Genomic DNA, 23,219 nt, shown 5'->3' on the forward strand with positions numbered 1-23,219 from the left:
CCCCCTTCTCTGAGGGAGGACCCTCGTGGGGGACGGGGTCACGGGAGGGCACAAGGAGATGGCAGGAGCTCCAACAGGACTGGGAGGAGGCAGAGCTGCTCCTTGGCACCTGGTGCTTGAGGCCAGGACGGAGGACAAAACAACGCTGTGCCCCCTCGCAGGCAGCGTCCCGCCCAGGACTCAGAGACCAGGATCTGGCGAGGGCAGCAGTGCTGCCCACGGCTCCCAGGGCCTGGCCCGGACTCCTCCCTCCTGGGCGACTCGGTGCCTCGGGGGACAGAGCAGGCCGCTCAACCTCCACCACCGGCGCAGAGGACGCGGGGCCCGCGGTCCAGCCCTCTCCCCTGCGTTCCCCGGCGAGTGGGGGAGACCACGGCTGTCTGCACTCCCTCGCTCATCAGACCCACTCCTGGGGCAGGGCAGGCGGGGGGGGGGGGGGGGGGGGTGCAGGGGGAGGCTGGGGCCTCACCGTCCTGCCCAGGACGCCCACACAGTCAACTCTGCCCCTCGGGGCAGAGGTGGAACCTGGGGTAGATCTGGGGGAGAATTCTGAGGCAGGACCAGAAAGGATTTCAAATATTTAATGAGAAAAGCCAGAGCCAGAGGCTGGCCGGCTCCCAGCGGTGGAACAGGCACAGCCTGCCTGGCCGGGAGCGTGAAGACTGCTCCCAGCCAAGCACCACGTGCCTCACCACCAAGGCCAAGCGCCTCCCAGCAACATGGCAAAAGGCCGCAGGAAGAGGGGAGAAACCTTCCCGTGGACACGAGACTGGATGTCGGGTGGGGGAGAGTGTTCAGAGCAACGGCAGCTAACACCGATGAAACCTCTCAGCGTTCCTGGTGTTTTCTGCGTGACGTGTGACCTAGTCACACCCCTGCACAGATGGGACACGGAGGCACGGAGCAGCGCCCCCTCACCCCTGCTTCCTGTCTTTCCCTCCAACCCACAGGCAAAGTGCCAGCCAATCCCGCTGGTGCTGCCTCCACAGTTCGATCCCCAGTCAGGGCACAGGCCGGGGTTGCGGGCTCCATCCCCAGGGGGGGGCGTGCGGGAGGCAGCTGGTTGAGGATTCTCTCACCACCGGTGTTTCTCTCTCTCTCTCTCCCTCTCCCTTCTTCTCTGAAATCAATAGAAAATATATTTAAAAAGAAAAAGCAAAAGCAACTTGGGCTCAAGTAAATTCTAAGGGAAATCATGGCCTCACCCCACCCCACCCCACCAGGGGGAGGCCGCCGGGTTTACCCGTGAGCGGGGTCCAAGGCGATCGCCCGAGGCTGGTCAAGGTCCTGCCAGAAAAGGACCTTGCGGGACGTCCCGTTGAGGTTGGCCACCTCGATGCGGTTGGTCTCCGAGTCCGTCCAGTACAGCTTCTTGCCGACCCAGTCGCAGGCCAGGCCGTCGGGCGACACCAGGCCGGAGATGACCACGTTCTGCACGGCGGCCCCCGTCTGGTTCAGGAAGGTCTGCTTGATGGCCTCTTCGCTCACGTCCGTCCAGTACACGGTCCCCTTGGAGAACTGGAAATCCACCGCGGCCGCGTCCTCCAGGCCGCTGACCACGACGGTGGACTCCAGCTTGACTCCGCCGGCGTCCACCAGCCGCACATCCCGGCGGTTGGCGAACAGCAGCAGCGGCGAGGCTGTGGGAACAGAAGCAACCCGTGAGGACCACTGGCTGGGCCGGGGCGCACAGCCTGGGGCCGGGGCTATGGCGCGGACCGCCCTGGCCCCCATCCAGCCCGGGCCCAAGGCCCTCCATCCTCCTTGCCGCTCCCTAAGGCGCCGCTGGGAAGGGGTCGGGCAGGCCCACACCTTGCCGCTCAGAGGCCCTTTCGATGCCGGTGCCCACAGGGTGCTGTCACAGGCCCCGGGACGTCCCCCGACCAGGGTGACCCAGCCCAGGAACCCCCTGCGGAAGCAGGCAGGGAGAGGGTCGTCGACGCCTCCTTCTACTCTAAACCCGCATCTCTGGTCTCAGGAGGGAGCAGGCTCCCCACGCCAGAGGTACCCCAGGTGTGACATCACCAGGGGGACGGCCCACGGACCCGGAGTCGCCAGCCAGAAAGGAAGTGGTGGAGGGCAGTGCCCAGGGGGGCGCGTTGCCAGCCCCAGCGCTGGGACAGGAGAAGAGTCCCCGAGGTGACAGGGGCGGTCTGTGCCAGAGGCTGGCGGGCAGGGCGGGGCGGAGGGGAAGGGAGCTCTTAGAAGCTGCCCGAATGCACCCAGATCCCCGCTCCGCTCTGTTCTTTCTCCCCGAACTGGAAAGACCGCATTTCCCCGCGGTTTACACTCTGGGCCGTTCAGGTGCACCCTTCAAAGGCCCGGGACGGGGTGTTTTCCTTTCTCTGTGCTTTCCCAACGGAGGGAGACTCGGGGAGGGGCGGCTCTTTCCTGCGTTGAAGACAGTTAGAAACTCACTTCCTCAGTGTTCGGAGGCACCCCTGCACGCCCCCGTCACCTGGGGAGCTCACAGCGAGGGGGGCCGCTGCGTGGGTGGCTGCCCGCCCTCCCCAGCTGGCACCCGCTGCACCTTCCCTCCAGGACCCTCCTCGGGGCCTGGGCCACCCCAGCTACCGTGGCCCCGTGCCAACGAGGGGCCGGGTGCCCCAGCTCATCCGGGAGACGGGTCCTCCTCTCCCACCGGTGGAGAAAGGCGAGGACAGGACGGACAGAGGGAGGCCGAGGCGATGCGGGTGGGAACAGGGCCAGGCGGGAGGAGGAGGAGGGGCCGGCGGGACCAGAAGGGCGTGGCGAGTGGCGTGCAGCGGGCTCGGCCTCCACCTGCGCACACACGACGGAACCGAGAGCCCCCCACCCCGCCGTGTCCTCTGTTCCAGCGGGAAACAGGCCGGCGGCTGCCATCGGTCAGGAGCCGTGGGCTCCGGGAACACACACTGTGTGTGGAAAGCAGAGCGGGCAGAGGGCTGGGTGTGCCCTTCACCTAAGACGGCCTCTGTGGTCTCACCGAGACAGGGGCCCCGGGCAAAGACGTGAAGGGGCGAGGGAGGCCGGAGGGAGGCGTCCCTGGTGGAGGGAACAGCCGGTGTGACTGTCCCAGGAGGAGCACATGGGAGGCAGGCAGACCCGGTGCTCCATGCCTGCCCCAGGGACAGGCCCGTGGGCCCAAGACCCCTCCGCTCACAGCCCCCACAGGTCAGGGGTCGCAGCTGCGTATCTGCCAGATAAGAAGGCTCTCAGAAAGGTGCCTGGCCCTGGCCGGGCAGCTCCGTTAGTGGGAGCACCATCCTGTGCACTAGAAGGTTTCGGGTTCGATTCCCTGTCAGGACACATACGAAGGTTGGGAGTGCGATCCCTGGTTGGAGTGTGTGCAGAAAACAACCAATTGATATCTCTCTCTATCTCTCTCTCTCTCTCTTTCTCTTTCTCTCTTTCTCTCCCTCCTCACCCCCCTTCCGCTCTCTCTAAAACCAATTAAAAAACAAAACGTATCTTCAGGTGAGGATTTTAAAAAAACACACACAGGAAGGTGCCTTGACCTGCCCAAGGTCACTCCACCCAGGATGATCTCCTGACGGGCGGCCTGAACTGGGGGCAGTGAGACGAAGCAATGCCATGTGCGAAGGAAGAGGAGGGGACAGGGTGAAAGCCTGAGCCGCCGGCCGGGCCACCCCGCGCTCCAGGACCAATCCGAAGGAAGGGAAAGGGCCCCGTCACAACATTCGCTGCAGCCTTATTGGTAATAAGAAAAAAAAAAAGCAAAATATCCCCGATATCAGGATAACCAGACTGGTCTCCGTGGAACGTTGTGTCCATTAAAGCATTAAGAAAATGATGGCAGTAACGTCAGAACATGGTAAGTCAGAACACACACACTGACTGTGGCTCTCCGCCCGGATGCACGCTGGGACCATGGTTAAGAGGAAGTGCGAGGTGGGGGCAAAGTCTGACAAGGAGACGGGGCACAGGAAAGATGACCTTGTCGAGTCTCCGGGCAAATATATTCTGAATGTCTGAACCCCACATTCCACTTATGTCTCTATGACGTTATCTGTACACTTTTTTTTTTTTTTCTCAGGGCCATATATCACGAGGGCCAACAGACGGGGCCAGCCTCCCGGTGTGAGCTGGAAGCCAGCTCAGGGTGCCGGCTCAGAGCAGGACCGGCTCAGACCCGGGCCTCTCGGACCTCGACGACCGGTCTGTGAAATGGGGGCCATCACCGCACCTCCACACCGGAAACTACGGGGCTTAGACAGGACAATTCGTACAAAGGCTCCGTCTGGTCACGGCACATGTTAAGCGCTGGGTAAACACCAGCCAGGCTGCGGAGGAGGCAGCTGTAATTGACACAATGTTTCATCCATTCAGACTCAGGTTCGAATCCCAGCCGGGGCCCCAGCGGTGAGGTCTGGAGCAAGACTTTCCATCTCCGCTAGGAGCCTCAGTCTCCTCACTTACAAAGCAGGAAGTGGGGGCTCCTCGTAAAAGGCAGCGCTGGTTGCTGTGGCAAGCTGCCCCACAGCTCCTCAAAGGTGACCCAGCAAGTCCGCGCCTCTGTCTGCCCCTGAAAGGTCCCTGACGACAGGGACTCAGGTAAACAGACACCCAGGTTCACAGCAGCGTTATTCACCATCGCCAGAAGGCGGGAACCGCCGGATGTCCGTGACGGAGGAATGAATGGAGACACAAAACGTGCTTCATGGAATATTACTCAGGAATGCAGGACGGACACACTGCAACATAGATGAAGCTTGAAAACATGACGCTACGTGAAGGAGCTAGCCGCATATTATAATCATTCCGTGTCAAACCGGCCAATCCGTAAAGACAGATGGTAGATCCGTGGTTGCCAGGGGCAGGGGCAGGGGGAATGAGGAGTGGCGGGCGTTTTTTGGGGCGATGGGGATGTCCTGGAATTAGGTAGAGGTGGTAGCAACACAGCACGGTTGGTGCCTGTGAGAAGTGCCGCTCACGTGTTCACTTTAACATGCTGGTATTATGTTCCGTGAACCTCACCTCGATAAATAATTTTTTAAAGGCATCACTGCGCCCCGAGCCCACCGATGGCCCCGTGACCTTCCTTCTCCCTCCTGGCTTCCCAGTCTGTTTCACGAGGCACAGATTCGTTTCCGTGATGTACACAACCCCGGCTCGGCACGACCCTCAGGACACCCCCGAGCGTCCTGTGGGCTCTCTGGGCCTCCCTGGTAGGGCAGTGGGAGCAGAGGTAGGGTGGGTCTGACTTCCCAAGACCCTCGGCCAGTCGGTGCCAGAGAAAAGGCTTGCCCCCCGCCTCGGCCTCAGGTGCCAGGACCCGTGACTGACTGACGTCCAGGCCCAGCCCGGCCGAGTCGGGAGTCTGACGGTGCGTCCCGGTGCCAACAGCCCCGTTTTAACCCGTGTAAGCATATCCAGCTCTTATATATAGAATGCGTAACAGATGTGCGGGCTTCCATCCCCACAGCCTGTGTTTTACACCGTTCACATGGTTACACTAAACACAGCCCGGCTCAAGGTAACCCAATCCCCTGCTACTGCACCAAAACCAGCCACATTTTAAGAACACGCCTTATTGATATTCACCAAGCGTTACATTGCTCACTGGAGCAGGCTGGGGCCTGGACGCAAACTATGGATTCATCCGTCAGGAACGGTCCTTTGTCCCGTGCCAGCCCCATGGGGAAGGCCGAGAAGTGGAAGACCGCGTGGGGCCACATTCAAGGAGCCTACGAGGGCTTTGTAATCTGCCCAACGCCAGGACACTGCGCGCGCACACATACACACATACACACACACACACACACACACACACACACGCATACATGCACACACATGCAGTTAACCACCTAAGCAAGAAGAACAGGCAGATGAGTGACATGGACAGGCGGTGCCTGGAGCCGGGGAGAGAGCGCTGTCAGAGGGCCCGGGCCGTCTTCTGGGAGGAGGCAGAGCGAGCCACGGGTGGCCCTGGCAGGCTTCCTGGAGGAGGGGAGACCGGAGCCTTCAAAGATGAACAAGACTCAGCAAATGCTGAGCATGCCCTGGCCTGACACCAAGATGCATCTACGCACTCCAGTTAATTAATTCCACTCACAACGGCTCATAAACAATTTCCTTGACGCCTAACAGCTCTGAGTGCCTTCTAGCTTGACTTTCTCAAACTGGTTATTCCCGCCCGCTACCCACCCTCCGTACCACCTCGTGCCCCCATCCCCAGGGGCAGGAGTTCCTGCTTGCCACCTCTGCCCGGGGCCACACCTCCAGGTATGCCTGGGTTGCTCCCACCTTCCCTCCGCTGTCCTGGCTGCCTGTCCAGCCCTGCGCCAAAACCACGTGCCCAGGTACAAGGGCTCTGCCATCCGCCCAGCGCCTGCCCAGCCGGTCCCTCCTGATCCCTCCGCGAGGCTGTCATGAGCCCACTACACCCCCTTACATTTTACACCCAGCTTCCCAAATCCTACAAAATCCCTGTTGCAGTTTTGTATGGCATTCCACATTATGTTTACAGTGTAAAAAAGCAACAACGTCACAGCTGAGCTGGGGGTAGGGGGCAGAGAGATATACAATGTTGCTTTATCGTGTGAAAGTGGCTTCAATCGGTAATTAAATTATGGTGGGCGCCCAACAGCGCAAATGTACTTAAAACTCCTGAACTGGCCCTAGCTGGTTTGGCTCACTGGATAGAGCGTCGGCCTGGGGACTGAAGGGTCCCAGGTTCGATTCAGGTCAAGGGCATGTACCTTGGTTGCAGGCACATCCCCAGTAGGGGGGTGTGCAGGAGGCAGCTGATCGATGTCTCTCTCTCATCGATGTTTCTAACTCTCTATCCCTCTCCCTTCCTCTCTGTAAAAAATCAATAAAATATATTTTTTAAAAATACTCCTGAACTGGACGCTTGGGTTACGATGGTAAATTTTATGTTACGTGTAACTTACCACAAGTCAAAACAATATAAATAATAAAAACAGGGTGTAGTAAGATTATAGGGTATTACAAGCTACTCAATAGAATGACTTAGAACTACATTCAGGATTTTTAAATGGTGGCTGGTCACTAAAGCACATCTACTACCATTTATTTGCGTTTTTAAACCAGTGCAGACCCATCGATTCCTAGTTCCTTAAATGGGTTCGGAGCCAGTACTCCTGTTTCCCGGCTGTGGTGATGATGTTCAGAAGCCGTGACCTGGGCACCGGGCGTGCTCACTGCTGCTGGGGGTCACTCCCCCGGGTCTGCTCGGGAGACAGAGCCAGGAAGCCCACCCACGGCCCGTCCGCCCCCCTCCCAGGCTCCACCTGGAGAGCATCCCTAGTTGCTGAAATGTATTCACATCCCCAAGCCAATGCCAACGGGGCCGCTGCGGCCACTCCTGGGCCTCGCTCAGCGCGAGGCGGAACCCGCGGCAGCGTCCTCTTCGCCGTCTGGTTAGCAACCCCCCGCCCCCCAGGTCACACGTCTGTGCCTTTTGCTGGTGATGTCACTGTGTGAAGCGGTGCCGTCTTGTGTTTGTAAACGTGAGAAGGGGCGACGTGCCTCGCGGGGAAAATGTGAGCTGGGTGAGGCCGGAGCGAGAGCTGCAGGGCGTGGGTTCAGTGTTAACCAGCCAACAACATATACTAAACAAAGCGTCTCTGAACAGAAACGCGCACAAGGCTGTGTACTGACGGGGGATGAAAATGCTGTGGCCAGGGGCTCGCAGGAACCTAACCCCGTGCTTCCGCTGGGAGCTACGGGTCAGTGTCGGCGAACTCGGTGTTTACGGCAACTCGATAGAATGTGAGTGCCACGTATAGTAAGAACTGACTATGTACATATGTGCACTTTTATACACACACCTAGACCAGTGGTCGGCAAACTCGTTAGTCAACAGAGCCAAGTATCAACAGGACGACGATTGAAATTTCTTTTGAGAGCCGAAAACCGACTTCTGCGCATGGGCCACGAAGTTTCAATCGCACTGAACGTGCGCGCCCGCACGTGGTATTTTGTGCAAGAGCCACACTCAAGGGGCCGAAGAGCCGCATGTGGCTCGCGAGCCGCGGTTTGCCGACCACTGACCTGTACTATTCCTCCGTGTGTGCGTGCGTGCTGGCGTGTGGTAACATCCACGTGTTTGTGGCTGTCCTGCTGATTTTAAACATGTCCTCAGGGTACCTTCTAACCTTCCCGCTTTCTGCGCTTGTCAGTACCTTCCAAGCAGATACCTGGCTTCTGTGACTGTCTATGTATTTACTTCTGCTCGATATAACCAACGCCCAGCCACTCGTGCAGCCTCTGCGGGGCAGCCACCTCTCACCCGCCCCACCTCACTTCTCAGACGCAGACACCCCCGGCCACATCACCACTGGCCCCTCTACACGGCACCCCTCGCCACCCCCCTTCATCCAACACCAGGCGCCAACATTTCTACAAGGGAGGGGGAGGGAGCGGGGGGAAGGGCGCTGTGGGGATCGTATGGAATCTATAGATCCCCTCGGGAAGCGGCAGCGCTGGGACATGGTCCTCCCCTCCGTGAGCACCGATGCAGGGCTTCCTCCGTGTCTCTGTATTGTTGTATTATTTTTTTGCTTACACTCCTGGCCACTATGACTTAGACATAATTCCAGGTGCTTTAAATCAAGTTCATTGTCATTTTATAAAAACTAGCATGACGATCAAGGAGACTGAAAAATTCTCACGAGCCTTATGGTAAAACATGGATCCTCCAAAGAGACTGGGCCGCGCGGGGCGTGTCCAAGGCTCCCCAGCCCCGGGCAGGAAAGTCCTATTTCCCGTCTAAGAGGAAACGCGTGAAAAACACCGCTCCGGCTAAAACGGAGACATCTGTGCGGTCCCACGAGTGCGTGCGAAGTGGCCGCCCGGCGCGCCGCGAGGGTCAGCCCCTCGGCTCAGCCCCTCGGCTCAGCCCTTGGCTCCACGTGCGATGCGAGAACCGCGCACTTGGCTGCCCGGAGCAGAGCTCAGGGGCCTCAAAATGGCTGGGAACTGCACGCCGACCTTCTCGGAAAATCAGGCCTAAACTTCCCATGGAACGTTCCTAAGGAAGGTGGGAGAAGCATACACACCACACTCGCTTTGACGTGACCAATCCCTAAAGCCAGGACTCCCCCCCTCCCCCCCTCCCACGTTCCGTCCCCGGCACCCGGCTCAGCAGCGGCCCCCAGGCAGCCAGGACAACACCATTCCAGCGACAGAATCCCACGTTTATCCCAGCTCAGCCAGCGCCCGGGACACGGCTCTGCAGTTGTCCACATGTGCTAAAGCAGACTTGACATTTACGACGACAATAAAACCTTAGGTTTCCTTGAACTGAACAGATGTCCTGCCTTTTATGGAAAGCTCAGCACACTCCAACCTGCAGGCCTGAGGGGCCGAGCCAGGCGGGACCCTGATAACATCTCCAACGCCCGGATGGATGGCGCGATGTCTCCACTGCTCCTTCAGCTGAGCTGTCATAGCCTTCCGTCTAGCCACGCACCTAAGGACCCACTAAGCCAGGGAACACCCCCAAATTCTCCTGGTTCCCCAACGTGGCCTCGGCCCCCCAGGCTCCCCTACATGGATCCCACCAAGACCCCAGCAGACCCCAACCTTTCCCCCTCCATGCTGTTTGCTCTTCCCACCCCCACAAACCCTCCGCGGTGGCTACACCTGGCCCAGGTGACAGCCGGGGCCTCCATGAGCCGGCCCAGCTCGCCCCACCTCCCTGAACGCACTGTCTGAACTTCCCCAGACAGGACCCTCAGCCCGCAGCTCTGGGCAGGGATGGCTGAGGCCACCCCAGGACCTATGCAGAGCAGGGCCCGGCTGCCAAGGGGCTTCTGGGGGAGGGCCCTGCTTCCGCGCCCCCCTCCCCCGCGGCCCATCCCAGGGGTCATTGCAATAACGATCGATCGATCTGTGAGCTGCTGGCACTGTGTAAACGTACTGACTACAGACCATCGTCTGCTTCAAATCAGGGCGGATGTAGCCAAGGTGGGCACAGGACTGCACCCCGGCCCCAGGGACGGCCCAGCACAGGGGCGGCACCCTGCTCCCCACTCGCCTAGCACCTACCCTCTCGCCTCACACCTGCCTCTTACCTGCGGGGTCCTGGTGCCTCCTTCCTGCTCCCCACCCCCCCGCTCTCCTCCATCCACACACCTGCCCCAGGACCCTCAGCCACCCCGGCTCCTTCTCCCCCTCCTGGCTCAGTCACCCCATTCCTGCTGTCCCCCGTCCCCCATCTCAGTCTCTCTAACACACACACACACACACACACACACACACACACACACTCACAGGGGCACACACGGCTCTATAGGAAGGCAGCAATTAACCCCGAGGCCCAGGCAGGTTTCCCGAGCAGGGACCACATTGCAAAGGTCAGGGAAGCAGGCGAGCAGGAAGCAGCCAAGGTCGGTCCGGGGGGTGGAGCAGGAAAGAAGAAATCAGCTGCAAAAGATAAAAAGAAAACCTTCGAGCACAAAGTACAGGACATTGGCCTCCGGGCCTCCATTACAGGGAGAGGTGCTGCCGCAGTGGGGGCTGGGCCGGGGCAGGTGGGAGGTCTGGCCACGTGGACGACAGGCCTGGGCCTCTGCTCCAGGAGGAGCCGGGTCAGCTGCTCTGGGAAGTCCTGGGAGACAAGCAGAGGCCCAGGGCCTGAGCAGGCCCACGCTGTGCCTGCCAGAGGGACCCCTGGGTGTCCGGCGAGGCAGCCCAATGCTCCCAAAGGTCACTCGGAGGTCCTGACCCCGGCCCAAGTGACCTGGGCCCCTTCCAGGAGTGACTGTGGCCCTCCTTCCCACCCAGCAGAGGGTCACCCCTAGCACCGGGGATGACCATCAGATGGTCATCGAGTCCCCCCACCCTGCAAGTCTCAGCCACCAGCTCCTGGCCCCCAGCCCAGCACCCACACGGGGCAGCACGCCCTGGGGTGGGCAGAGGGAGAAACCAGCATCTGCTGCAGGCCTGCTGCGTGCTACCCACCCTCGGGCTGCCCCAGTGGATCCTGGCAGCCCCCCAGGGAGCAGCGGTCTCATCTCACTTCCAGCAGGTGGAGATCCAGCTCTGACAGGGGACGCCGCTCACGGAGGCCACGCAGGCGACGGGCAGGGCTGGCCGCGGGCCCCCATCCTAAGCTGGGCTTTTCCTCCTCCACCTCTCACAACGCCACATACTGCCCTTCCGATTCTAGACTCTGAACCCAGATACAGGGGAAGCAATCCTGGCGTGTCGTGACCATCGTAAAGGCTCTGAGAAGTCCTGCGTGCAGTGAGGGAGCCCAGTTCACTTCCCAAATCCCAGGATTTCCCACGTGTATCTGATCACAAAACATGGTGTCGTGTTGACCCAGGTGACACATCTCGGAAAACACCGGCCTGGAGGCAACGTGAAATGGAAAACACAGAAGTAACACTGAATAGGATGCGTCCGCAGAGACCTGGCGAGGGCACCGGGAATCCCGCACGCTGGCGATGGCCACCTCCGTCCCCAGCACCTCCACTCCTTTTCACAAACAAGACAGGTGTCCTCGGAGGCTGGGGGCCGCCTGGGGCCACGCCTCGGCGTCCCACTCACCCCACACCACTGGCCACCTTCTGGCCTCGGCCGGGAGAGGCCTGCCTTGAGGAAGGGGCTTCTTCGTTTGGTTACCGGGAGGGAAACCGTGTGCAACAAGCCAGCCCAGATACAAAGGACCCCAAGTCTCCAGGACGTGGGTCCACACGGATGAGGCAACATCCCGCCCCGCAACACAGCACAGGACCAGGGGGTCCCCCGCTGACCAGGCCCCAGGCCCCTGAGCCCCCGAGCGGGTGCAGTCAGGTCCGACTCCAGCAAGGGAGGACAGCCCACTCGAGGGCCGTGGCCAGAGCCAAGTCACCTTTCCCAAACCCAGCCCATTCACGGGGGCGGACGTCGGGGTCTGGTCACGGAACACTGCTCAGCAGAGCCTTTCCTGTGAGGGAAAGTGCTTCGCCCCGAAAGCCATTTCCCCTGCTAAGTATGTTTTAATTGGGCATATGCATATATTTCACCGCAGAGGCCCGGCAGGTGCTGACAGAGGAGGGGAGCAGGGGAACGGGGGCCCAGGGGCCTGAGAGGGAAGGAAACGGGCGGCCAGGGCTCACCAAAGGGCACCTCTGTCTGTCTGTGTCTGTCTGTCTGTCTGTCTCTCTCTCTCTCTCACACACACACACACACACACACACACACACACACACTGAAAGCCCTCATTTAGCAACTATGGAATGTTACGACTCAGTGATACCTAGGGCCAGTTTGTAGGGAATATGACGTTTGATTTATATCCGCAAATGTGCGTTTTCTCTAATTAGAAGGTTTAGGGCAGAGCAGGGAAAAATATGTATTTCAGAGTCCCAGTTGGACTTGCCAGAAACCAGCCTGTTCCTAACATTCTTATTTTCGACAAAATATAGCATTCTGATTACATACCATTTCGGTTCAACGGCTCCCAGCCTGCCCGGCTCCCGGAAGTGGCCCAAGACCATGGCAAAGACTGGGAGAGGCGGGCCTGGGACCCAGCGCCTGGGGGCCCGCGGAGGGCGAGAGGGGAGCGGACGCTGGCGGTCCATCCCGGTGGAAGGCAAGTCCGTCGCTTTCACCCCAAACCCCGAGGCCCCATTGGAACAGGCATTCGGTTCATACAGGAGGCGGGACCACCCAGGAGAGCGGTTCTGATGGCACCACCCGCTCCAGGCCTCAGTTTCCACATCTGTCCACTGAGGAGACCGAGGTCTGGGCCCCGCAGCACACTCATTTAAATGCACCGGGGACTCTCTGGCCAATTTCCTTTAGAGGAAAGAAAACACTTTATAATTCAAATAGCAATTCAGAGACAGGCACTGGCGCTTCATCTGCTGACATTAGTGCCCCATGACCCTGAGCAGGTGCCATGGGCTCTCCCAGCCTCAGTTTCCTCATCTATGAAATGGGGGAGTGATGGCACGCTGCCTCCAGAGCGGCTGGAAGGAGTAAAGGAGACAATCGACGAACATCTCTTAGAACCTGCTGAGTCCACTGTAAATGTCAATATGTATTAGCTATTTTTATCTATTAAGGCTAGATGCTCGTATCTCAAGTGTTCTGAGGCAGGAGGCACTTATGAAAAAATAAGGACTTCATTAAAGGGACGCCCCAAATAAAGTCACTCCTTAGAGATGGTGCTCAATGGTGACCAGAATAAAAACCACCGAGTGGAAGCTTGTAGGGGTCCGTTAGCTGTCCTTGGCAGTCAACCAAGGAGGCACTTCTGAGGGCCCTCTGTGTGTGTGTGTGTGTGTGTGTGCACATGCCTTCGTGTGTGCGTGCACATGCATTTGTGTGTGATCGTGTGAGCCCGCCTGTGTGCATGTGTGTGGTTCACAGCTCTCCCGCGGAGCACACACACACTTGTTCTCAAGAAAGCAGTGACAGACCAAGCAGCCAAGGAGGGCCCGAGGGACGCGGGACTCTGGGAACGCCCACTCAGTTCTACCAGGCTCTCCGGCCAACTCTGCACCCACACTGTGTCCTGGAGGCCTCCCCTTGGGCAGGGACCAGTGTTTGATGCCAGAAAGACAACAACAAGAAGAAAGGGGCCAGATCAAAGGCAGGTAGTAGGTACAGTACCAAGTCCCGGGGTGCACACACGCCACACAGATGCAAGCATTTGCCTCGAGGCCACGCAGCGAACCCAAGGAGCTGAACCAAGGTGCAGACTGCGGTGCCTCCAAGCCACCGCCCTGCAAGTTACCCCCATGGGCCAGCAGACCGCCAAGCCCCCGCCAGTCAGCGGCTCCCGGTCCGACTGGCAGAGGCTGGTGGTTTCCACCGAGGCGAGAGGAGCCCCCCCCACGTGCTCACAGAGACCTCATTGTTCTGCCTGCAGAGGAAACTGGAGAGCTGAGCTCAGTGCATTTGGAACTGGCAGAAAGGACATCTGGGAAAGGAAACACATTTCAGAAACAAACATACCTTTGTACCAGCTTTTATTTTCTTTAAGTGTTGCACAAAAACCATAATAATGAAGACGTGCCAAATTCACCATCATGCCGCAAAATCTCCTTTTTATGGGAAAACGGGGAGGCTCTGCTTTCAAATGATCCCTGTTCCTGGAAAAAAGCAGCTACCTGGGTGCCGCGGTCCGCAGGCCGCCGCCGCCGCCGGAGCCCAACACAAGGCCTCGGCCGCAGGGCGTGTCTGTCTGTCCAGCATGCGGACAGATGGAAACCATCAGATAAAACTCGAATGTCCTCTCTGTGGTTTGCTTATAACCTCTTGCCTTCTGACCCTGCTGAAGCCTCGCAGGGGCTGACGCTCCTCGAGGCACTGGCCTTCCTTGGTCCCGAGACCCCATGCAGGGTTAGGGCTGCCGGGAAGGTTCAGCACCCAGCGCCGACTACCCTGGGAGCCAAGCTCAGCGTCGGGTCTGGAGGATCGTAGGAATGAGGACTCGCCCGTAACTGGGGTTCTGCAGGGCCCTGGGGGAGCTCCTCCGGGCTGGGGACCTGCCCTTGGGCAGGGACCAGTGTTTGATGCCGGCAGGCCTGAAAAGACGGAACAGAATTCTCCACAGAGAAACCCCGACAGGCCCCGGTGACACGTCCTGGGCTCCAGTGCGGGAGCTGCTGCGGACCCCACGCTGAGCAGGGCTCCCAGGAAAATCGGAGCTGGTCCTGGGTGCTGACCTTTATGGCGGCCCCCAAACCCGCACGGGGGCTCGGAACCCGGAGTGCCGGCTCCTCAGTGACCACAGAGACGCAGCCGGCCTCCCTGCCTCCGGGGCGGGTGTGAAGGGTAGACAGCGGGAGAGTAACCCGGCAGGCAGCAGGAGGCGGCAAACGCTGCAGGGAGAGGCCACCTGGCTATCCCCTCCAGAGAGGGAGGGACCCATCCAAGCGACACAACGGCCAGGGTCCAGGTGGCAGAGGCACAGGGGCCAGCAGCAGGCGGGGCTCCCCCATCACAGCCCTCACCTTTGGCGCGCACCACTGGCCGAGCGAGGGTCAGTGCGTGCTGCCCCGGACGGACGGGGCCTGTGCCTGCCTGTTCCCAGGGGCCTAGCTCCGAGCTGGTTACACTCGAGCGAGTCAGCACATACCTGCTTGAGGCTTAAATTACTCCTAGGCTAGAGGCAACACAGGAAGTCAGGAAAGCAGGCGCCTGCCCAGCCGAGAAGAGGCCGGTCCCACCTGGACGCATGGCCAGAGGGGAGGTGGGGCAGGAAGGCCGGGCGCTCAGGGCCGCATCCTCCACGTTACAGCGCGACCTAGCACCCGGCCTGGAGAGCAGCGGCCCTCGCCCCGAGTACCTACTGGGTGCAGAGCCCAGTCGGCAGTCCCGGGGAAAGGCACGGACCTCCGAGGGACGCCCAGCTCCCTCCTCTGCCTGCAGCGGGGAAGCTGACCGAGTGGCAAGGGGAGAGCAGGCTGCCGGATGCAAGGGGAGAGCAGGCTGCCGGATGCACGGGGACTGGAGGGGGGGCTGCTGGTCAGCTCTCCAGAGAGGAGGCCCTGGCCCTGTGAGTCAGCCAGGCAGTTAGAAGAAAGGCAACAGGGAAAGGAGGAAGCAGGGTCCCTAACGAAGTCCTCTGAGAGGGAGGGGCAGGGGTGCACGGATGGCCTCCGGATGAAGGCGCAAAAGAGAAACGCCCCTGCCCACACCTCGGCCGGCGGAGGCCCGAAGAGAAGTGCCCGCAGACACCTGCACCTGCTCCCCCGGCCGCAGGGCCCTGGCCGCCCCCTGGCCTCCAGCTACAGCACAAACACCAGCCTTACTGCACAAGGATAAAGATTGGCTCGGACCTAACCGGTTTGGCTCAGTGGATAGAGCGTCGGCCTGTGGACTGAAAGGTCCCAGGTTCGATTCCGGCCAAGGGCATGTACCTCGGTTGGGGGCACATCCCCAGTAGGAGGTGTGCAGGAGGCAGCTGATTGATGTTTCTCTCTCATCAATGTTTCTAACTCTCTATCCCTCTCCCTTCCTCTCTGTAAAAAATCAATAAAATTTTTTTTAAAAATTTAAAAATTAAAAAAAAAATCAATAATTTAAAAAAAAAAAGATTCGCTCCGGGAGCCATCAGGCTCTGCATAGAAACTAGGCAATTAACGCTACGCGACTTGCTGCTTCTGCTTCTAATTGGAGATGGGCCCACTGTCGGAGGTGCGATGGTTTCCACCAGACCACTGTCAGCCGAGTTAAACCTGATTCCAGAGCCCCCACGGGCTCTCCCCAGAGAAGAACAGTTACGACTGCCATAACAATCCTAACAGTTCATCATTACCAAGCGCTCACCGGGCGGCCGACCCGTACTAAGTACTTTACCACCTCGCCCCGTCGCATCCCCAGGCGTGTCTACGTGGAGGGGGGGGCACTGTGATTATACCCCAACAGGTGAGGAAACTGAGGTCCAGAGGGTTAACTGGCCTGTCCCGGCTGCAAAGCTGAGTGGAGCCAGGAATGCGAGCCAGGCCACAACAGGTGGAGGGGCCCTGGGATTCCAGGCCTGGGGCTGGGTGGGGGCCCCCGGCTGGCTGCTGGGATTCCTCTGCAGCCCCCTCAGCTGTTCACAGCAAACCTGCGGGGGGTGGGGGAAGAGCGGGGTGCAGAAGGGAAGGAGACTCGGGGCTGAGTGTGGCCTCAATCCGAGGGTGCCTGAGACAGTGGCTCTGCTCTGAGGCCAGTGCTGGGCGTGGCCGCTGAGGGAAGCACACGCCGTGCCACATGCGCCACGGTCCCCTGTGACCACGCTGGCCTTGTACTACAGGCAGCAGGAGGGGGCACTTCACCCACCGTTGCTGTCACCCGAGGACCTCAGGGATCACGGATCAGGACCAGTTCCCACCCACATCACCATCCAGCTCTGCTGACAGAGCCGGCGAAGCTGGGAGAAACCCTCAACTTCCCCGTGTCCCCAGCAAACACACAACATCCCGAGATCCCAGCCGTCGGAAGAGACCTTACGTCCCTCTCGTGGTTAAAATCGAATCAGAGATTACCGGTCCAGGATCCCGGAAAAGTCGACCCTCACAGGCCCACAGGCAGGGGGTTCCCTAATACGATCCTGTAGGCACAGGGGTCCCACCTTCAGCCACATTCCATCCTGGTGAGGTTAGGGGGGGGGGGGGGAGGGACCAGGAAGGCCTCGGTACACGAGAGGAAGCGACAGGAAGATCCGCCCGTGGGCTCGGGAACCGGGCCATGCAGGGATGCTGGAGCCGGTGAGGATGCTGGCCTGGGGAGAGCACTGAGCGGGCCTTCCCAGCCCCTCACAGGGCCTCCCCAAAACCCTGCACCCCACCCCCCACCTCGAGGCCAGCCCTGCCTGAACCCTGGAGTGGACCCGCTCCACCCTCCACATCAGTTACTCCTGCTCAGGTCCGGGTCCGCAGCCCAAGGAGGTGTACCCACTCCTCCAGGCGCCTGAACAGCCAATGGAAACTGGGGAGGGGCGGCCGGAAACCCTGCGGCAGCCCTCCCACCAGCTCCGCGGGCCACTGCGCATGTCTGGGATCCGTAAGCGGGAAAGGTTATTACTTAATATACTTTCCTTGAAAGGATAAAATCTTTCAAACAGAAGGAACGTTTTTTGAAAACTAGAAATGGGAGCCCAAAGGATGGAAGGTGGGTAGGGATTAATGGACACAGGACCTCAGGGTCAAGTGCGTTTGGGATGCACCGGTTCCTCGAAGTAAAATAAAGACCAGCTTTATCTGGAGCAGGCCCTCTGGAGTCCGAACCTCGGAAACACGGGCTCTTACTGGGGGCGGGGGTCCCACGCTCGGCCCCACACAGCAGGACAGATGTTCTTCAATCTGGGAAACAGCTGGGCTGGATTTCGGGGTGGGAGGAGGGGGTGGGAGCTCACGACACAGCAGCTTTAGGGGCCAGAGGAAGTAAGGATGGGACAGATTTGTTCCGTGGACAGACAAGGCCTCCAGAATCCCCAAGACAGCTACTGAGCGTCCACCCCGCAGCAGACACCATGCCAGAGGCGGAAGGACAAGGATGGAGCCTCTGTCCCCAAGGCCCTCTCAGGCTGGGTGGGCCATGGAAGGTTCCGGACTCCGTAGATGAATCTGGCTGGAGCAACACTCACTTTGGGGAGCAGGGAGGGGGGCTCAAGCCAGCTCAAGGGCAGCAGGGGGCGGCGGGCGGAAAAGCTCCAACTCTGGACGCTGAGAAAAGAGTGTCGTTTTCCGGGAAAAGGAAGAATATGATGACACTCGTTGTAGAAAAATTAATCTGGCCAGAAAGTTACATCAATGGGCAAGGGGAAGGTTCTAGAAAGAAGGAGACCACGCAGAAGCTTATGTCCTCCACTCCGAGCTTGTCTTCCACAGCAAGTACAGAGAGGGGAGGGGAGGGGGTGACAGGGGAGGCCTCTGAGCCGGGCGCTGGTGGGGAGGGAGCAGCGTGGCAGGCTTCCCAATGAGGACAGACCAGACCGGGGGCCTGCACCCAGGGGGCAAAGGAAGCCGGGCGTCAGAGTCAGCTCAGTCAGGAGGACCGTGGGAGGCCAACACAGCGCCCCCACACCCGGACTCCCCCACTCAGTCTCCTTTGGAGAACCAAGTTGGCACGGAGGGAGGGGGGCACACGGGGGCGGATTTGGAGAGCCGGCTGTCCCCCACGCAAGCAGGTCTTGCTCCCAAGCCACCTTGCAGGGAGGACGCCTCCTCGCTCCCATCACCAGCTCGACTGGTACCAGGAGAGCCGGTGGAGTCGGGAAGGCTCCCAGGCACAGGGCTGACACGCTCTGGCTCTGGCCTGGCCACGAGCTCAGGCGGCTTTGAACGCCCCATTGAGCAATTTCCTGCGAGTTTTGCGAGGTAGGTACCGCCTCCCATCTGGGCTAATGGAGGGGTGCAGGCTGGGGAAGAAATGGAAGTTGCTCACATTTTGTTCTGGAATGAACTAGGGGAGGGGAGCCGTAATTCACACAGTAATTACATTTGCCTTCGGGTAGCGCTGGAATTAGTTGCATTAGCGCTTGTTTCCTGAGTAGATGTGGCTCGAGCAGCCCAGCACCAACGTCACCTCGGATTCCTTCCAGGTCCTGCCAGCCCCCGAAAATGTGAAGACCCGCCCCGTCGAGGCCGCAGATGAGTTTCTGTCCACAGCCAGAGACCAGCTCGCTGGCCGGAGAGCGCTTCTCAAGTCCGGCCCCCGGACACCTGTTCAATGTCACCATTGACTGTCCCCGGATCCAAAGATCAAAGAGTGGAACTCGATAGGCGGACTCTGAAGTTTATCACAAAAGGGTAAACGTACAGTAAGAGTCAACACAAATCTTCTTTGGGAAGAACAATGAAGGAGGAATTGCACAACCCGTCTCAAAATATTCTGTGACGCTACATAGATTAAAACAGCAGCCTGCTGCTGCCCAACAGGTCACGGAGAAGGTTCCAGAATCAACAGCCGAGCATCTATGGACACGGCACATGAAAGGGTGATTTTATTATTCTTTTTTCTTCTTCTTTTTAAAATCTTTATGTTGTAAGTATTACATATGTCTCATTTTTCCCCATTGACCCCCTCCAGCTCACCCCTGACCCCCACCCCAGGCCTTCACCACCCTATTGTCTGTGTCCAGAATTATGCATATACTAGAGGCCCGGTGCATGAAAATTCATGCACTGGAGGGGGGCGGGGTCCCTCAGCCTGGCCTGCCCCCTCTCACAGTCCGGGAGCCCTCAGGGGTTGGAGGTGACTCGGTGATCAGGGGAAGGCAACGTCCCATCACACCTCTGCTGCTGCCACTGCCAGCAGCGCAAGTCTTGGCTGGCCCTGGTTACCTGAGCCTCGGGCGACCCTGGGCAGCTGGGCAGCCACCATCCAGGGCTTGCCTGCACCTCGGGCTGACCCTGGGCAGCTGGGGGGCTGAGGGGACTGGGGGACTTCAGAGACAAGCACGCACAGAGCCTTGCCACGCGCCTGCTGCCCCAGCAGGGCTGAGAGGGCTGGGCGCCGCCATCTTGTGGCTGTGGGCACCGCCTTCTTTGAGGGCATGGCAGTCAATTAGCATAGTCCCTCCTTATTGGCTGTGGGCGCCAACCTCTTTGCGACGGTGTGAGGGTCAATTAGCATTCCCTCTTTATTAGATAGGATGCATACAAGGTCTTTGGTTGATTACCTCCCACCCACCCACCCTCTCCCGCCTTCCCTCTGAGATTCTGCACTCTGTTCCATGCTTCCATGTCTCTGAATCCACTCCGTTCACCAGTTTATTTTGTTACTTAGATTCCACATATGAGTGAGATCATGTGATACTTGTCTTTGTTTGATTTATTTCACTTAGCATGATACTCTCGAGGTGAAAGGGAGACATTTTAAATGAGTGGGGATAACATGGGCCATTCTGTCGAGGTGTGGGGACCATTCCATACCCACTTACTGGTAACAGGGACAATTCAGATCCCTACCTCATATCACACATCCCCTCAAAAACCAGAGAGAATGTCTGACTATAAAGTACAAAACAGTAACAGTCCTTGGAGAAGATACAGGAAGATGTATTTATAACCTGGGGGTAGAGAAACCAGGCACAGATCCCAGAAGCCATAAGGAAAAAGAATGGGAGTTTGTGTTGTTATTTTTTTATAATATATTTTTATTGATTTCAGAGAGGAAAGGAGAGGGAGAGAGAGAAGCATCAATGATGAGAGAGAATCATTGATCAGCTGCCTCCTGCACACCCCCAACTGGGGGTCAAGCCTGCAACCGGGGCATGTGCCCTGACTGGGAATCGAACCGTGACCTCCTAGTTCATAGGTTGATGCTCAACCACTGAGCCACACCTGCCAGGCAAGAATGGGAGTTTTTATAACATAACACTTTTTCATGTCTTTATGATAATAAACCACCCAAAACAAGGATGGACTAGCTACAGACTGGAAGAAAAAACTGGAAAAAATATATATATATAACCCAGCCAGCGTGGCTCAGTGGTTGAGTGTCGACCTATGAACAGGAGGGAGGTCAGGGTTCAATTCCCAGTCAGGGCACATACCCAGGTTGCAGGCTCAATCCCCAGTGTGGGGTGTACAGGAGACAGCCAATCAATGATTCTCTCTCATCATCGATTTTCTACCTCTCACTCTCTTTCTGAAGTCAATGAAAATACATTTTTAAATATACATATATATTTATATATACATATAAAACAAAGAATTAATATCTAGACTAAATAGCTCCTACAAATCAATAAAAAAGATAAACAACGCAACAGAAAAATGGGCTAAAAATAAGAGTAGACAGTATGAAGAAAAACAAATACAAATGGCTGAACAGCCAGTCATAAAGGAAGTGAAAATCAAAATGTGTTATAATTTTTAACCAAAGTGATTTTAAAAAACAAAAACTGGTGATTGCCAGCATTGGCGAGGACCCGGGGAGCACGCCCCGTCCGTCGTGGGTGCCCGGCAGGGTGTAAACTGCTGCACCCCTTTTGGAGGCATCTGTCAGCATCTTCACAAACTTACGAATGGATCTGCTCTGACGAGGAATGTGTCCCACAGAAACACTGGACCCACGTGCCCTGACGTAAGTGCGTGGTGGTGTTCCCTGTGGCATGCCTTGCAACAGCCACAGAGCCTGGAAGAACTCTTCTGGGTAAAAGCGGTGACATAGGGAATGCCCTCACTATGAAAGAGCTCCTGGCTTTTAAAAAGAAGGAAGATCTAGCCCTGGCGGGATCAGCTCAGTGGTTAGAGCGTCGGCCCACAGACCGTAGGATCGTGGGTTCAATTCCAGGTAAAGGGCTCCTCAGTTGCAGGTTCGATTCCCCGGCCCCAGTCAGGGACGCATGCGGGAGGCAACCAATCAATGTCTGTCTCTCTCTCTCTCTCTCTCTCCCTTCCTCTTCCTCCCTTTCACTCTCTCTAAAAAAAAAAAACACAAACAAAAAAACAAGAATGAAGATCTAGAAGATACAAAAAATGTTTACAATGTGTAAGTAAAAAAGGCAGGCTATGAAATGACAGGTACAGAGTGACTGGCTGTAGGTATAAAATGAGTCCAAAGCAATGTAACATGTTAACATGTGTTAAAGGTCTGGTCATCTCTGAGAAGAGAATTAAAACAGGCAATAAAAAAAGGACACTCAGCCCTGGCCAGTTTGGCTCAGTGGATAGAGTGTTGGCCTGTGGACTGAAGGGTCCGGGGTTCGATTCCAGCCAAGGGCACATGCCCAGGTTGCAGGCTCAAACTGCAGTGTGGGGTGTGCAGGAGGCAGCCGATCAATGATTCTCTGTCATCATTAATGTTTCTCCCTTTCTCCCTCTCCTTTCCTCTCTGAAATCAATGAAAATATATATATTTTAAAAAGGACACTCACCTTTGCAGAAAGAAGTGCCATGGTAAACATTTAAGCTGTTTATATGTACTCATGTATACCTTGTATTTTTTTTTAATTGTTTTTATTGATTTAAGAAAGAGAAAGGGAGAGGGACATCAACGTGAAAGGAACATCGATCGCCTGTCTCCTGTACACCCCATACTGGGGACTGAGCCTGAAACCTGAGCGTGTGCCCTGACTGGGAACGGAACCAGTGACCTCTTGGTACATGGGTCAATGTTCAACCACTGAGCCACACCAGCTGGTCTTGCATTTAAACATACGTATATTTTTATAAAAGACAATGGCCAACAGGCACATGGAAAGATGTTCAGCGTGATTACTCACCAGGAACATGCAACTTGAAACCTCCATGAGGTACCATTTCACACCTGCCAGGATGGCTTGAAGCAAAGAAAGGGGCAATAAGTGTTGGCCGGACATGGAGGAGCTGGAACTCTTGGGCCTTGCTGGCGGAAACGTAAAACGGTGTGGCTGCTGTGGAGGGCAGTTGGATGGTTCCTCAAAATAGCAGACACAGAATTACCACAGGGCAGCGGTCGGCAAACCGCGGCTCGCGAGCCACATGCGGCTCTTTGGCCCCTTGAGTGTGGCTCGGCGTTAGAACCACTTCTTCAAAATAGACTCGCCCAGGCCGAAAACCGACTTCCGCGCACGGGCCACGAAGTTTCAATCGCTCTGTACGTGCGCGCCCGCACGTGGTATTTTGTGGAAGAGCCACACTCAAGGGGCCAAAGAGCCCATGTGGCTCGCGAGCCGCGGTTTGCCGACCACTGCCCTAGGGTCCGGCAAGTGCAACAGTGCAAGCAGGGACTCAAACAGACCCTGGCACACCCACGTTCACAGCAGCATTATTCACAACAGCCAAAGGTGGAAACCCACGCAAATGTCCATCGACAAATGAATGGCTACACAA

The 23,219-nt window shown here is 57.7% G+C and overlaps 1 protein-coding gene across 2 annotated transcripts in view; it reads right to left on the reverse strand.

The window, feature by feature from the left end:
- Nucleotides 1-23,219, reverse strand: part of LRP5 (LDL receptor related protein 5) — a 78,410-nt gene that overhangs the window by 50,056 nt on the left and 5,135 nt on the right. For both annotated transcript variants that reach the window (XM_054724911.1, XM_054724910.1), the window contains exon 2: nucleotides 1,244-1,640. In XM_054724911.1, the coding sequence (XP_054580886.1) occupies nucleotides 1,244-1,640 (397 nt within the window). The remainder of the gene's footprint in view (nucleotides 1-1,243; nucleotides 1,641-23,219) is intronic.

The sequence above is a fragment of the Eptesicus fuscus genome, chromosome 13 (genome assembly GCF_027574615.1).
Source record: "Eptesicus fuscus isolate TK198812 chromosome 13, DD_ASM_mEF_20220401, whole genome shotgun sequence".
NCBI classification, from domain to species: Eukaryota; Metazoa; Chordata; class Mammalia; order Chiroptera; family Vespertilionidae; genus Eptesicus; species Eptesicus fuscus.